At 43.3% G+C, this 13,548-nt stretch overlaps 1 protein-coding gene across 7 annotated transcripts in view; it reads left to right on the top strand.

Annotated features, from left to right (window-relative positions):
* Positions 1–13,548, top strand: part of Sptan1 (spectrin alpha, non-erythrocytic 1) — a 71,810-nt gene that overhangs the window by 14,315 nt on the left and 43,947 nt on the right. For all 7 annotated transcript variants that reach the window (XM_041674445.1, XM_041674447.1, XM_041674444.1 and 4 more), the window contains 11 exons: positions 948–1,187; positions 3,434–3,559; positions 6,673–6,813; positions 7,127–7,273; positions 7,841–7,974; positions 8,074–8,218; positions 8,454–8,608; positions 9,601–9,736; positions 11,293–11,394; positions 12,160–12,297; positions 12,947–13,057. In XM_041674445.1, the coding sequence (XP_041530379.1) occupies positions 951–1,187; positions 3,434–3,559; positions 6,673–6,813; positions 7,127–7,273; positions 7,841–7,974; positions 8,074–8,218; positions 8,454–8,608; positions 9,601–9,736; positions 11,293–11,394; positions 12,160–12,297; positions 12,947–13,057 (1,572 nt within the window). In that variant the 5' untranslated portion in view covers positions 948–950. Of the gene's footprint in view, positions 1–947; positions 1,188–3,433; positions 3,560–6,672; positions 6,814–7,126; positions 7,274–7,840; positions 7,975–8,073; positions 8,219–8,453; positions 8,609–9,600; positions 9,737–11,292; positions 11,395–12,159; positions 12,298–12,946; positions 13,058–13,548 lie in introns of those variants that run through there.

The following is a 13,548-nucleotide window of genomic DNA, read 5'->3' on the forward strand; positions in this document are numbered from 1 at the left end:
AACCTGGCGTTCGTGGAACATAATTGTAATTCTAGTACCTAGGAGAGAAGGGTCAGTAGTTCAAGGTTATCTGTAACTATATAACAAGTGGCCAGTCTGTGGCCAGTCTATGATACACGAGACCTTGTAAAAAAAAAGTCATTCATATCTCATACCTTTACATGATAAATGCAAAAGCGAGATGAAAGAATTGTTTTAAAGTGAATTTATCAATAATCCTTCAAATACCAGTGTTTGCTTTGAATCTTGAAGCCCCTGTAGAAGTATTATAAATGTAATTCTCCCATTTATCACTTTCACTTTTCATTGTCATCAAGACCACCATCCTCTGGCTGGAGAGATGGCTCAGTGGTTAGAGTACTGGCTATTCTTCCAGAGGTTCAGAGTTGAGTTCCCAGCACCCACGTATAGTTCACAGCTATCCATAATGTTATCTGATAGCACCTTCTGCTGTGCAGGCGCACATGTAGATAGAGCATCATATATAAATAAATAAATAAATAGATAGATCTTGAAAACAACAACGTCAACAAAAATTGCCATCTGAGAGGCCAGAGTAGGTAGGTAGGTGTTGGGAGAAAATAACTTGGCAATTCTCAACCTGTAGGTTGCAACCCCTTTGGGGGTTGAATGACCCTTTCACAGGGGCCACCCTAAACCATCAGAAAACACAGATACTTGCTTTACAATTCATAACAGTAACAAAGTTACAGTTGTGAAGTAGCAATGAAAATAACTTTATTGTTGGGGGTTACCACAACATGAACTGTGTTGGGTCGCAGCATTAGGAAGGTTGAGAACCACTGAATTAGCTGTTCATTAAGGCTTCATCCCTAGAAAAGCCTACTTCATAATTCATTTGTTGGGATTTTCTGATTCTTTCCATCAGAGAGCCTAATCCATTTCTTGTCTCATGGAACTTATTTCAGGGCATTCTGTCTTTTCAGAAAATGGATCCAAGTGGGGTCAAAGTGCTGGAAACAGCAGAGGACATCCAGGAGAGACGGCAGCAGGTCCTGGATCGGTACCACCGCTTCAAGGAGCTCTCTACCTTGCGGCGGCAGAAGCTAGAAGATTCCTATCGGTTCCAGTTTTTTCAAAGAGATGCTGAGGAACTGGAGAAGTGGATTCAGGAGAAGCTTCAAGTTGCATCTGATGAGAACTACAAAGACCCAACCAACTTGCAGGTATGTCTGAGCTCCTAGAGATTCTTGCATCTCAGAAGTCAGGGGACCAAAAAAGATAGAGTAGCTGGAAGACACAAAGACCAACTCTGCTCTGAGAAGAACCTAGCATATATGGTGGAGGCATAGCTTACAGGCACGATGTTTTCTGCATGCATGAGAACCAGTAGTTCTTAACCTTCCTAATGCTGATACCTTTAATATAGTTCCTCATGTTGTGGTGACTCCCAAACATTAAATTATTTTGTTGCATTTCATAACTATAACTTTGCTACTATTATGAATTGTAATGTAAACCAGGTGGTGGTGGTGCACTCCTTTAATCCTAGACCTTGAGAGACAGAGGCTGGCAGATCTCAATGAATTCAAGGCCAGTCTGGTCTACAGAGTGTGTTCCAAAACATCCAGGACTGTTATACAGAGATACTCTGTCTTGAAATACAAAAAAAAAAAACAAAAAAAAAAACAAAAAAAACCCACAAATGATTTGTAATGTAAATATCTGTGTTTTCTGATGTTAGGCGATCCCTTTGAAAGGGTTGTTTGAACCCCACAGGTTGAGAACCGCTGCTTTAAGCTGATAGCTCTTAAACTCAAAGCCGCTGGAATTTTTTTTTTAAACCCAGCCAGATACTGACACACATTTACTGTATTTTATTAAAGATTTATTTATTTAGTGTGTGTACAGTGTTCTGCCTGCATGTATACCTGCAGGCCAGAAGAGGGCACCAGGTCTCATTACAGATGTTTGCCAACCACCATGTGGTTCTGGGAATTCAACTCAAGAATCTTTGGGAGAGCAGTGTTCTTAACTGCTGAACCATCTCTCCCGCCCTGCCACTGGAATTCTTGACATTTCCAAGAAAAGTCTTGGTGGTTATTTTGGATTGTGTTTTGTTTTTGAGACAGGGTCTTTACTCTACAGCCCTAGGAGTAGGCTAGCCTCAAACTCACAGAGATCTACCTGACTGTGTGGGTCTTGCTCTGTAGCCCTAGCTGACTTAGCATGTAGACTGGGCTAGCTTCAGACTCACAGATCTACCTTCCTGCCTCCTGTGTGCTTAAATTAATGCACCACCATGCCCAGCTGGACTGTTCTGAGAAGGCATGCTAACAGTATTGTTGCTACCAAAAATAAGTAGTTATGGGCTAGAGAAATGGCTAAGTGGTTAAGAACATGCACTGCTATTGCGGTGGTTATGGGTTTTGTTCCCAGCATCCATATCAGGTTTCTCACAGCCTTCTGTAACTCCAGTTTCAGGGGCTGTCATGCCTCTATGGCCTCTGAGCACCTACATATATATGGCATACATCCACACAGACACAGATATATGAATAAATGGTTTTTGTTTTGTTTTTGGTTTTTTTTGTTGTTTTTTTGTTTTGTTTTTTCAAGACACGGTTTCTCTGTAGCTTTGGAGCCTATCCTGGAACTTGATCTGTAGACCAGGCTGGCCTGGAACTCAGAGGTTCGCCTGCCTCTACCTCCCAAATGCTGGGATTAAAGGTGGGAGCCACCACCTCCTGGTAATACATGTTTTTTAAAAAGAAAGAAAAAAATGGAATGGGTTTTGCAAGATGGTTCAGTGCATAAAGACGCATACTGTTATGCCCGGTGATTTGAGTTCCATCCTAAGACCCACGTGGTGAAAGGAGAGAACATGTGCCATAGCATATGCATGCTTGCACACATACACAGACCTAAAAAATAAATGTACTTAAAAATTAAAGAGAGCCAGGCGGTGGTGGTGCACGCCTTTAATCCCAGCACTTGGGAGGCAGAGGCAGGTGGATCTCTGTGAGTTTGAGGCCAGATTGGTGTATATAGCAAGCTCCAGAACAGTCAGGGCTATACAGAGAAACCTTGTCTTGAGGGAAAGAAGAAAGAAAAAAGAATTAAATAGAATGTAAGTAGGGTTTGGTTGTGGCTTCTAAAACAAGTGGAATGTGTATGATACTGTGAGCATGGTCCTGTTTTTCTAGAAAGGATTAGATGTTCTGGATAGAATTTGAAATATAATAATATAATAAAATTTGAAATTTTATTATATTATTATATTCTGAATTATCTTCTACCTGCAAAGTTGCATGTGCTCACAGGCCAGTGTGGTAGAAATATGTAGTCTTTGTATTTGAGTAGTTGCCTCCCTCGCTAGAGGAAATGGGACTGAGGACAGGGGATCTTTGGGATAGGAACAAGGCGAGTGCCTTGTGGTAACACTTGGGGCTCACTTGTGTTGTACTACCAGGGAAAGCTTCAGAAGCACCAAGCCTTTGAAGCTGAAGTACAGGCCAACTCAGGAGCCATTGTCAAGCTGGATGAGACAGGAAACCTGATGATCTCAGAAGGACATTTTGCGTCTGAAACCATCCGGGTAAGTAAGAATTCTACTTGGTCAGAAAGCCTCACTTGCAGGAACAGGGTAGGAGGAAGCTCGACTTGTCCAAGAAATCTACAAACCAGGTATCGTTATGATTGAGAGCATGACTGAAAACTAGTGTATGTAGTGAGGAACAGGATTCTTGGAGTAGAGAGAGTTAGCATTTATTCATACGTTAAGGAAGATTGCTTCCATGTCAACTAACTCTAGTATTTCAGAGGATAATTAATAATTTTGAGACTGATATCTTCAAACTTTGGGCCCACTTACTTTGGAGTTGAGAAGATAGTTTTCTATGCTTTGTTAACAGTACTATAGTATTGAGGGAAAATGCCCTATTCTTATTGCCCTGTTGAGTTTCATAAACAGATACTTTTATCTAGTTGATCTTTGATATACTTATTTAAATTTTAATTTCTGTGTGTAATTACAGGTGTTTGTGCATGTATGTATGCATGAACACTCAGAGGCCAAAAGAAGAGTGTTGGATCCCTTAAAGCAGGAGTTAGTGGTGTTTGTAAGCTGCCTCATGTGGGTACTGAACTCAGGTCTCTCTAAGAAAGGATGTACACTAACTACTGAGTCATGTCATCATTCCTTTGATATACTTCTTGTTTGTCTACATGTTTTGCTTGTTTCTTTTTATTTCTTTGTGTTAGGCTCTAGGTATATAAAACAAGCTGTACTTGAACTGGATCCTCTTGTCTCAGCCACCCAAATGTTGTAGTGTGTGTTACCTCATCCAACCTTTTATTTGGTTGTCTCCAAAGCCACCTTGCATTGAGGGCACAGCCTTTCCTAGGACTTTATTTGTCACGCATTCTTGAAGATGAAGGCGAAGCAATCAGCCTCAGCCAGGGGTACTCCACCCCCACCCCGCCTTGCTTCAGTATCTGTTTTGAATGAGCTAGAAGCCAGGCTGGTGGTTTACAGCATTAAACATTAGTACCGTATTTGCTCTGCTGGTGTCTATCTGCTGTGGGTATTCTAAAATGGACCAGCCTATCTGCCTACTTACTGAATCTAGGCTTTTGTTTGGTGGGTTAGGAACTCACTTTATAGGCCATACTGGCCTAGAATTCACAGAGATCTACCTGCCTCTGCCTGCTTCCTGTGTGCTAGGGTAAAAGGCATGGGCTGAATCTAGGCTTTTGATTAGGAACTGTTAAAATTGCTATTAGTAGTGTTTGTAAGAAAAGTTAGTGCCAGTCGTCCAATAACCAGCTGTTTGATTTTGAATTCCTTTGACTAATGTAATCTCTTAATTAAATACATTGTTTTTAATATAGCCCTGTACTAAATAAAGTCAGTTGTCTTCTTACTACTTCATAGAAGTTTCCCTGAGATATACGGGACTATGTAGTATAACCCAGCCACAGATAGACCTGAGAGGAACAGACCAAGTGTTTGACATTGGGGATTCATCTTGGGAGAGGACCCAGAGTTGAGTTCATTTGTACCCCATTTGGAGAGTTTATCAAAGCAGCTTTATATATACTGCCAACTAGCATTTGGAGTAACCTTCCCAAAGTCCCATAGGTGAGAAGTAGAATTTCACTGTGTTGTTTCCAATCTGTATCCCATGCCTGTCTTTTCCTAATGCTTCCTGTATCTGCATCTCTGAAAGCTCCCACTGCTGACGCACGGCCTGAGATATAGCCAGACCTTCTTTCCCACCCTGAGTTCTGCAGCTTCCCTATCTACTCTTCTTCCTGGACTGCAGGCAGCCTGAGTAGCTGGGCCCTCTCTGACTTGTAGGGCTGGGAAAATTGTGCCAATACCTGAGTCATGACCTGACTGCGTGAAAAGGAAATTTGTGTGACTGACAGTGGACTTGAGGGTGAGGTCTGGCCAGTCTCTGTAGCCCCATTCTTAAGCAAAGAGTTCTATCATCTTGTATTTGAGCTCATACTTCCCATAGTGACCCTGACCTGCCTTGGCAGTTTATTTGTCCCCAAAGGTAGCAGTTTAGTTTGACAGGTAGCGTTAGCACAAAGGAAAATGGGTGGAGTAGAAGACTGTGTCTGTGTCCTGTGTAACCTGTCTTGTCACCGGTTTAGACTTTCACACCATACCGGACAGCTTGGCGCCCCATAGTTACGGCCACCCACATTGGGTCTCACATCCGAGTAGGTGGAGTATTGACTTGTTGTCATGGCGCTGTGCAGTGAAGTGTGTGAGCTCTCCTTTCCTCACAGCTTTCTCTCTGCTGATGAAACCTTCATGCCTGCTTGTAAAAGACTCCACCCATGCTGACTGTTGCCCTGGCTTTCAAAGTTTTGTTTTGTTTTGTTCTCTTGATGAGAGTAATAACATCTCAACATGGGTGGATCCCAGATTTCATTTTCGTTTGTGTTTGAACCTGTGTGGTTATACCTTTGCCTGTCATTGTTACCCAGAAACTCCCAGTGTCTTGAGGGTAAGCATAATCAAGGCCCTAAGGTAAAGTCAAGTACCAGAGACAGCACATAGGCTGAAATCGTTTTCTTGACTTCCCTCGTTTTCAGGTCCTTTCTAGATCTGTGCTGTGAACACCCAGTGATGCTGGGAAGCGAATACTTCAAGAACTATGGCTGCATGAAGTATTCACTTCATGCAGATGTGTATATGAGGTTTGAACTTAGCTTGAGATGTCATGTTCAACAACGGTCACTGTAAGGCCCTCCAGAGCCTTTTCTCTGAAGAGTTATTTGAGAGCTGATGGTGTTCTATTACTGTAATCCAAAGATTTCACATTGTAGTTCTCTTTAAATGACATTTTATAGTTGTATGAGAGAGTTGCAAGAGAGGAATGTGTACCACAGCACACATGCAGAGGTCTTAGGACAGTTTTTAGGAATCTGTTCTCCTTTAGCTGTGGCTTCTGGGAATTTAGTTAGCTCCTCAGGCTTGAGTGACAAGAGCCTTTACCAACTGAACCACCCCACTGGCTTTTTTATTTCTGTTTTTGAGACGGTTTCTCTGTGTAGCCCTCGCTGTCCTGGAACTCACTATGGAGAACAGACTGGCCTCAAACACAGAAATCTGCCTGCCTCTTCCTCCAGGGTACTGGGATTAAAGGCATGTACCACCATCCCTGGCTTAAACGTCTGACTTTTACCCTCCAGACACGTTTGACGGAGCTTCACCGCCAGTGGGAGTTGCTTTTGGAGAAGATGCGGGAGAAGGGAATCAAACTGCTGCAGGCACAGAAGCTGGTGCAGTATTTGCGGGAGTGTGAGGATGTAATGGACTGGATCAATGACAAGGTATGCTTTGAGGGCAGGTGTACTAGGCTCCCCTAAGAGGAAGGAGCCTCCCTGTGATCTGCCTTGAGAGGCAGTGTTAATGCAGTTGGAACCCTAGCTTAGATGGAGGGCAGGAGCAGGAGACTGTCTCAGCTGCTCTCTAGGAACCTTTGATTTTGTAACCCTGAAGCGTAGGGAAGAACACTGTTAGAGGACAGAAGTAAAAGACTGCATAGAGAATTGTCCAGTAAAGTGATGTGGCCTCGTCCCTAATCTATCTTCTTCGTTAACTGACTGTGTGCCAGTGTCTCAAGCTGGTTCTCTCCCTGAATAGGAAGCAATTGTGACTTCTGAGGAGCTAGGCCAGGACCTGGAACATGTGGAAGTCCTGCAGAAGAAATTTGAAGAGTTTCAGACTGATCTGGCTGCTCATGAAGAAAGAGTTAACGAAGTAAACCAGTTTGCTGCCAAACTCATCCAGGTGAGAAGCAAATTGATGTTTGCTCCTCACAGTGCATTCAGTAAGATGTTTTTGGCAGCCTTAGTTTAATTTTATATGTGAATATTTTGCTTGTATATATGTATGTGCACTATGCGTGTGCCTGGTGCCTGGAGAGACTAAAAGGGTGTCAGATCCCATGGGATTACAGTTAGAGATGTTTGTGAGCTGCCATGTGGGTCTTCTGCAACCTCTGGGCTGGCTGACACTGCCTGATCCCTAATTACCTAATTATTATTACTTCTCTTCCTCCTCCTCCTCTTTTATTTATTTATTTATATGTCTATTTATTTTTGAGATAGGTCTCTTTGTTTTAGTCCTGGCTATTCTTGAGCTCTGTGTGTAGACCAGGCTTAACCTCTGCCAAAGGAAAGGAAACAGTTTATCCAAAGAAATGGATACTCTCTTGAGCTGTAACTCCCTTCTTTTCACACAAACCCAGGCTTCTTTACAGTTGTGAAGACTTGCTTGTGTTCTGAATCCAGGCCCAAGATAACTTGCAGGGGTCAGAGGTAGCAGATAAATTGATCCATTCTCTTCCTTTTGTAGGAACAGCACCCAGAAGAGGAGCTGATCAAGACCAAGCAGGATGAAGTAAATGCAGCTTGGCAGCGACTGAAAGGCCTGGCTCTTCAACGGCAGGGCAAGCTGTTTGGTGCTGCTGAGGTTCAGCGCTTTAACAGGTACTGGGGCTGTGAGAGCTGAGCAGAGCTCTTTCTCTGTGATGTGCCCAGTGCACTTGGACAACTGCATAGCTGGGTTGACTGGTTCCTCTTCTGTAGGGATGTGGATGAGACCATTGGTTGGATTAAGGAAAAGGAGCAGTTAATGGCCTCTGATGACTTTGGCAGAGACCTAGCAAGTGTTCAAGCTCTGCTTCGGAAGCATGAGGGTCTGGAGAGAGATCTTGCTGCTCTAGAGGACAAAGTGAGTTTGTTTGTTTGTTTGTTTGTTTTTCTGAGACAGGGTTTCTCTGTGAAGTCTTGGCTGTCCTGGAACTCACTATTTAGACCAGGCTGGCCTCAAACTCACAGAGATCCCCCTGCCTCTGTCTCCCAGTGCTGGGATTTAAAGTGTATGCTACCACTGCCTAGCCACAAGGTGAGTTTAAAAGTCAGTTAGCAAGGATGGGAGAGTAGTTCTGATAAGAGTCTATTTCTAGGTGAAGGCCCTGTGTGCTGAAGCTGACCGTCTGCAACAGTCACACCCTCTGAGTGCCAACCAGATCCAGGTAAAGCGTGAGGAGCTGATTACCAACTGGGAACAGATCCGCACTCTGGCAGCAGAGAGACATGCGCGACTCGATGACTCATACAGGTAGCAAATGATCCTTTGGTATTTAGCAGTCAGGAGAGGCAGAGGGTCAATTTTAGATACCAAAAAGGTTTCTGTAGCCTGCCAAAAATCACCAGTAAGAAAATGTAGGGTGGGGGCTGGAGAGCTGGCTCAATGGTTAAGAGCACCGCCTGCTCTTCCAAAGGTCCTGAGTTCAATTCCCAGCAACCACATGGTGGCTTACAACTATCTGTAATGAGATTTGGTGCCCTCTTCTGGCCTGCAGGCAGAGGACTGAGAATACTGTATACATAATAAATAAATAAATCTTTAAAAAAAAAAAAGAAAATGTAGGGTACTTTCCCTCACCTACAGTAAAATTCTTTTGGGGAATGGTAACTTTGTAGATTGTAGTTTGTATATAGTATTTATAACTTCATAAAATCTTCTGTCAACTCTTACTTCACTTTGACAGAATGAAAATAACCCATAGTCATCAACATCATTTAGAATAACCTATTAAAACTCAGTAATTGAGCCGGGCGGTGGTGGTGCGCACCTTTAATCCCAGCACTCGGGGAGGCAGAGGCAGGTGGATCTCTGTGAGTTCAAGGACATCCTGATGTACAAGAACTAGTTCCAGGACAGGCTCCAGAACTACAGAGAAACCCTGTCTCAAGAAACAAAAAACAGTAAATGAAGAACTGGAAAAGTAAAGAACGCTTCTTACTCACTTTGAATTAGCCCTGGGAATAACAAGGAAGTTAACAATGGTGAGTTAGTGTCAGTGACGAGCCAGGACTGTATAAGGAGACCCATCTCAAACAGCAAAATGTGAGACAAGGTGGGGGCATTACTGTGGATGAGAGAACCTGTTTTTCTGTTGTCTTCACCTGAGGTTCAGTGAAGTTTCTTTTCCCAGAACTAGGGTTTGTATGGTTGACTTTTGAGAACAGAATTCAGAGCTTCAGATAGAAAGCCATCTTCTGTCTTGGGACCACTACTGGAAGTGACATACTTTTATTTTTCCCAAGGCTTCAGCGCTTTCTTGCTGACTTCCGTGACCTCACAAGCTGGGTGACTGAAATGAAAGCCCTCATCAATGCAGATGAGCTGGCCAATGATGTGGCTGGTGCTGAAGCTCTGCTGGATAGGCATCAAGAGCACAAGGTAGTATTTCGGGTCTTTCAGAACTCACAGAGATTCTCCTGCCTCTGCCTCCCAAGTGCTGGGTTCAAAGAAGTGCACCTGTAGTAATATGGGGCGGCGGGGCTGCGTCCCCAGCACCCCAGCCGCCCGCACGGCTAGCTTTACCCGAAATAACAACACACAAACTGTATTCATTTAATCACTGCTTGGCCCATTTCTATCTAGCCCTTACTGGCTAATTCTGATATCCCGATCAACCCATTTCTAATAAACTGTAGCACCGGTCTTACCGGGAAGATTCTAGCCTATGTCCATCCTGGGTCGGAGCTTCATAGCATGCGTCTGCCTGGGAGTGGGGCATGGCGTCTCTCTAAGGCGTCTGCTCCCGAGAGGAGAGCTGTGGAGTCTGAGCTCACTTCCTCTTCCTCCCAGTGTTCTATTCTGTTTACTCCTCCCACCTATCTTCTAACCAATGGGGACCAAGCAGTTTCTTTTTATTTCTTCCATCAGTGCACCTCTACCATCCCATTTCAAGAATATTTTAAAGAACTTGCTAGGTGAGGTGGTGCATTATTTTAATCCAGTACTGGAGAAGTAGAGGCAGATGGACCTTTGGATTCCAGGCCAGTCGGGGATACACAGTGAGAACCTGCCTCAAAAAAACATGCACAAGCTGGGCTGTGGTGGTGCACACCTTGAATCCTAGCACACGGGAGACAGAGACAGGCTGATCTCTGAGTTCAAGCCAGAACGAGTTTCTCCAAAGCTACAGAGAAATCCTGTCTGAAAAAACAAGAAAAACAAAAACCACAAAACTTACTCATAGGGCTGGAGAGATGGCTCAGAGGTTAAGAGCATTGCCTGCTCTTCCGAAGGTCCTGAGTTCAATTCCCAGCAACCACATGGTGGCTCACAACCATCTGTAATGGGGTCTGGTGCCCTCTTCTGGCCTGCAGACATACACACAGACAGAATATTGTATACATAATAAATAAATATTTAAAAAAAAAAAAACCTTACTCATAGAAAGACATTGCAAAATAGATTAACCAAGTAAAATGACTTAACCTAATTTGTAGCTGAATGGATGGTCTTTATAAATGTAGACATTCAATGCAGTGTATGTCAAAACCTCAACAGAACTGTCATTTGCAAAGAGTAAACTAAGTCCACAAAAAAGCTAAGGCAATTTTGAGAAACATGGTAGAGAAGGAAGGGATTCACTTTACCAGGTACTATAAAACTAGTAAGCAAGTCCATTTGGCATAAAAAAGAAAAATGGAGAGTAAATAGGGCTTGGATCTATGCAAGCGTATGGCAGCTTGATTAATGACACATGGCCTACAGAGCTGGTGGCATGTGCTTCTCAGTTGGCAGATGATTATTTTCAAGTTTGGTTCCTGAAGCTGACACTGGTTAGGAAGCACTTTAAACCTGCCGCTCTGTTTCTTTTCTTAGCAGTGTCACTGAGTGTTGGAAATTCAACAACTTGGTGTCACTGCCATCATCCCCGTGCCTCCCCACCCCTGCCACCACCCAAAAGATGCTGGAAATATGCTGTCTCTTTTACTCTACAGGGTGAGATCGATGCTCATGAAGATAGCTTTAAGTCTGCAGATGAGTCTGGGCAGGCTCTGCTCACAGCTGGTCACTATGCCTCAGATGAAGTGAGGGAGAAGGTAAAGTAATGAAAAGGGCCTTTTAAAGAGAAAGCCAGGACCAGAGACTGCTTCTCTGCCTCTATGGCCAGTTTGGGGCCCACCGTCAATTGAGAACACGTATTATTAGTCCAAGATTCTTCCACAAAGTGGCAGCTTTTTCCTATAGAGATTTTAAAAAAAAATGTTTGTGGCTGGTTGTAGTAGTACTCACCTTTAAATCCCAGCACTGGGGAGGAAGAGGCAGGCAGATTTCCGTGAGTTTGAGGTCAGCATGGTCTACATAGCAAGTCTCAGACCTTTGTAGGCCTTGTATAGACCCTACCTTGGAGGGGGAAAATATGTAAGTGGACCAAGAGACTTTTTTTCTTTGAAATTTCAGGTATGTGTTACACATGACTTATTTGAAAAGGAATTTGTAGAGAGCCAGTCCTGTTTTAGTATTTGGAACGAATAGGATACAAATTGTAAAGGGTCTCAGTCATTCATGAACTTATCCGGTTGGGATGCCCATTCAGTTGACAGCTCCTATTAACATCACTTTCAGAGTTTTTCATCTATCTACTCCCCACCTTGGCATTTTTACCCAGAATGCTTATGACAGTAAATTCTAGGTTAGTCAGCATGGGATTCTTGTGGACAGCACACTCATGCCAGTTCTGTGGTATTAGTATGTCTCATGATACACTTATATACATTAAGTGCTATTGCACGAAGAAATATCTAAAGCCTAGCATGAGCTGTCTCCCAGAAGGTGGAAGGTAACTTTGCTTCCTGTTTCCCAAGCTGAGCATCCTCTCAGAGGAGAGAACCACCTTGCTGGAGCTGTGGGAGCTTCGAAGGCAACAGTATGAGCAGTGCATGGACTTGCAGCTCTTCTACCGTGACACTGAGCAGGTGGACAACTGGATGAGCAAGCAGGAGGTAATGTTTGTCAGGAGCCCCTATCAGGGATGGACAGGAGTCATGTCCCACCTCTGCAGCGAGTGCTGATTTTGTTTCAGGACATCAGAGCCATTTCAGTTTTGGATAGCTCTAAACTAAGCAGGCTTATTTTGGCCCTGTCTACCTCTGGTACTGCTGAGACAGGAAGGCACTTAGAAAAGGTTTGTGCAGTACAAAAAAGGTTTCTAAAAATTAGAATTTAGCCTATGTGTAATCTGAACATAAGAGAAGTCACAAGAGCTATGTGAGAGCTGGGGTTCATGCGTGTTTGTATTCAGACTCAGAAAGCTAAGGCAGGAGGGTCACAAGTTTGAGGCCAGCTGAACTACTTAGAAAGTTAAAGAGCATCTAGAATGCATAGTGAGACTTTGTCTCAATATCCTCCCTCCCTTAAAAGAAATAATTAGAAAAATGTTTGGGAGAATATATGATAAGGATTGTTTTCTGGTGTTCCTGGTTGATTTTTTTTTAAGAGAATATAAAAGGACTAGACTTTCTCGTAGTGATCTCAGAAGCTTAATTGCCATAGGATATTTCCTGTCTGTGTTTTGCCAAAATCTGCTTTTGCTTTTGGACTGTAGATGAATGAGCAGTCCATGATGTTGCAAACTTCCTGTTCTTTCTCCAGGCATTCCTGCTAAATGAAGATTTGGGTGACTCCTTAGACAGTGTGGAAGCTCTTCTGAAGAAGCATGAGGACTTTGAGAAATCCCTCAGTGCCCAGGAAGAAAAAATCACAGTAAGACCCTTCTTGTCATGTGGTCCACAGAGTAAACAGTCCCTTTGTGAGAGGGTTGGGAGATGTCTGTAGAGCACTTCCAGGAACACGTAAGACCCCATGATGACATCATTCGAGCTTCTTTTATATGTAACACAGCTTTATGAGCAGAATACTTGCTTGATGGAAACCTCCCAATTGAGATGTACCTTTGACTGACACTGCATCAGAGTAAGGCAACATGTGCTCTTCCCATAAAGAAAACAGCTTATTAGAAAGTAGAAAGAATCAGAAGTCTGTACTACATCTGAAACATATTAGGTGCTCATGCAGCAGTTGCTGTCTGCACACTTGAGGGGAATGAGCAGTCTGGAACTCTTACCATAGCATCAGTAGAATCCTTCAGGCTTGTCCACTTGCAAACACTGTCATGTCTCCGTTTATAGAGCTCACTCTGGAGAACCAGACACTTAACAAAAATAAAGTATCTCGTAACATTTTACATTTAGGAT

The sequence above is a fragment of the Microtus oregoni genome, unplaced genomic scaffold (genome assembly GCF_018167655.1).
Source record: "Microtus oregoni isolate MIOR12 unplaced genomic scaffold, Mior012 000025F_ref0000491, whole genome shotgun sequence".
In the NCBI taxonomy this organism is placed as follows: Eukaryota; Metazoa; Chordata; class Mammalia; order Rodentia; family Cricetidae; genus Microtus; species Microtus oregoni.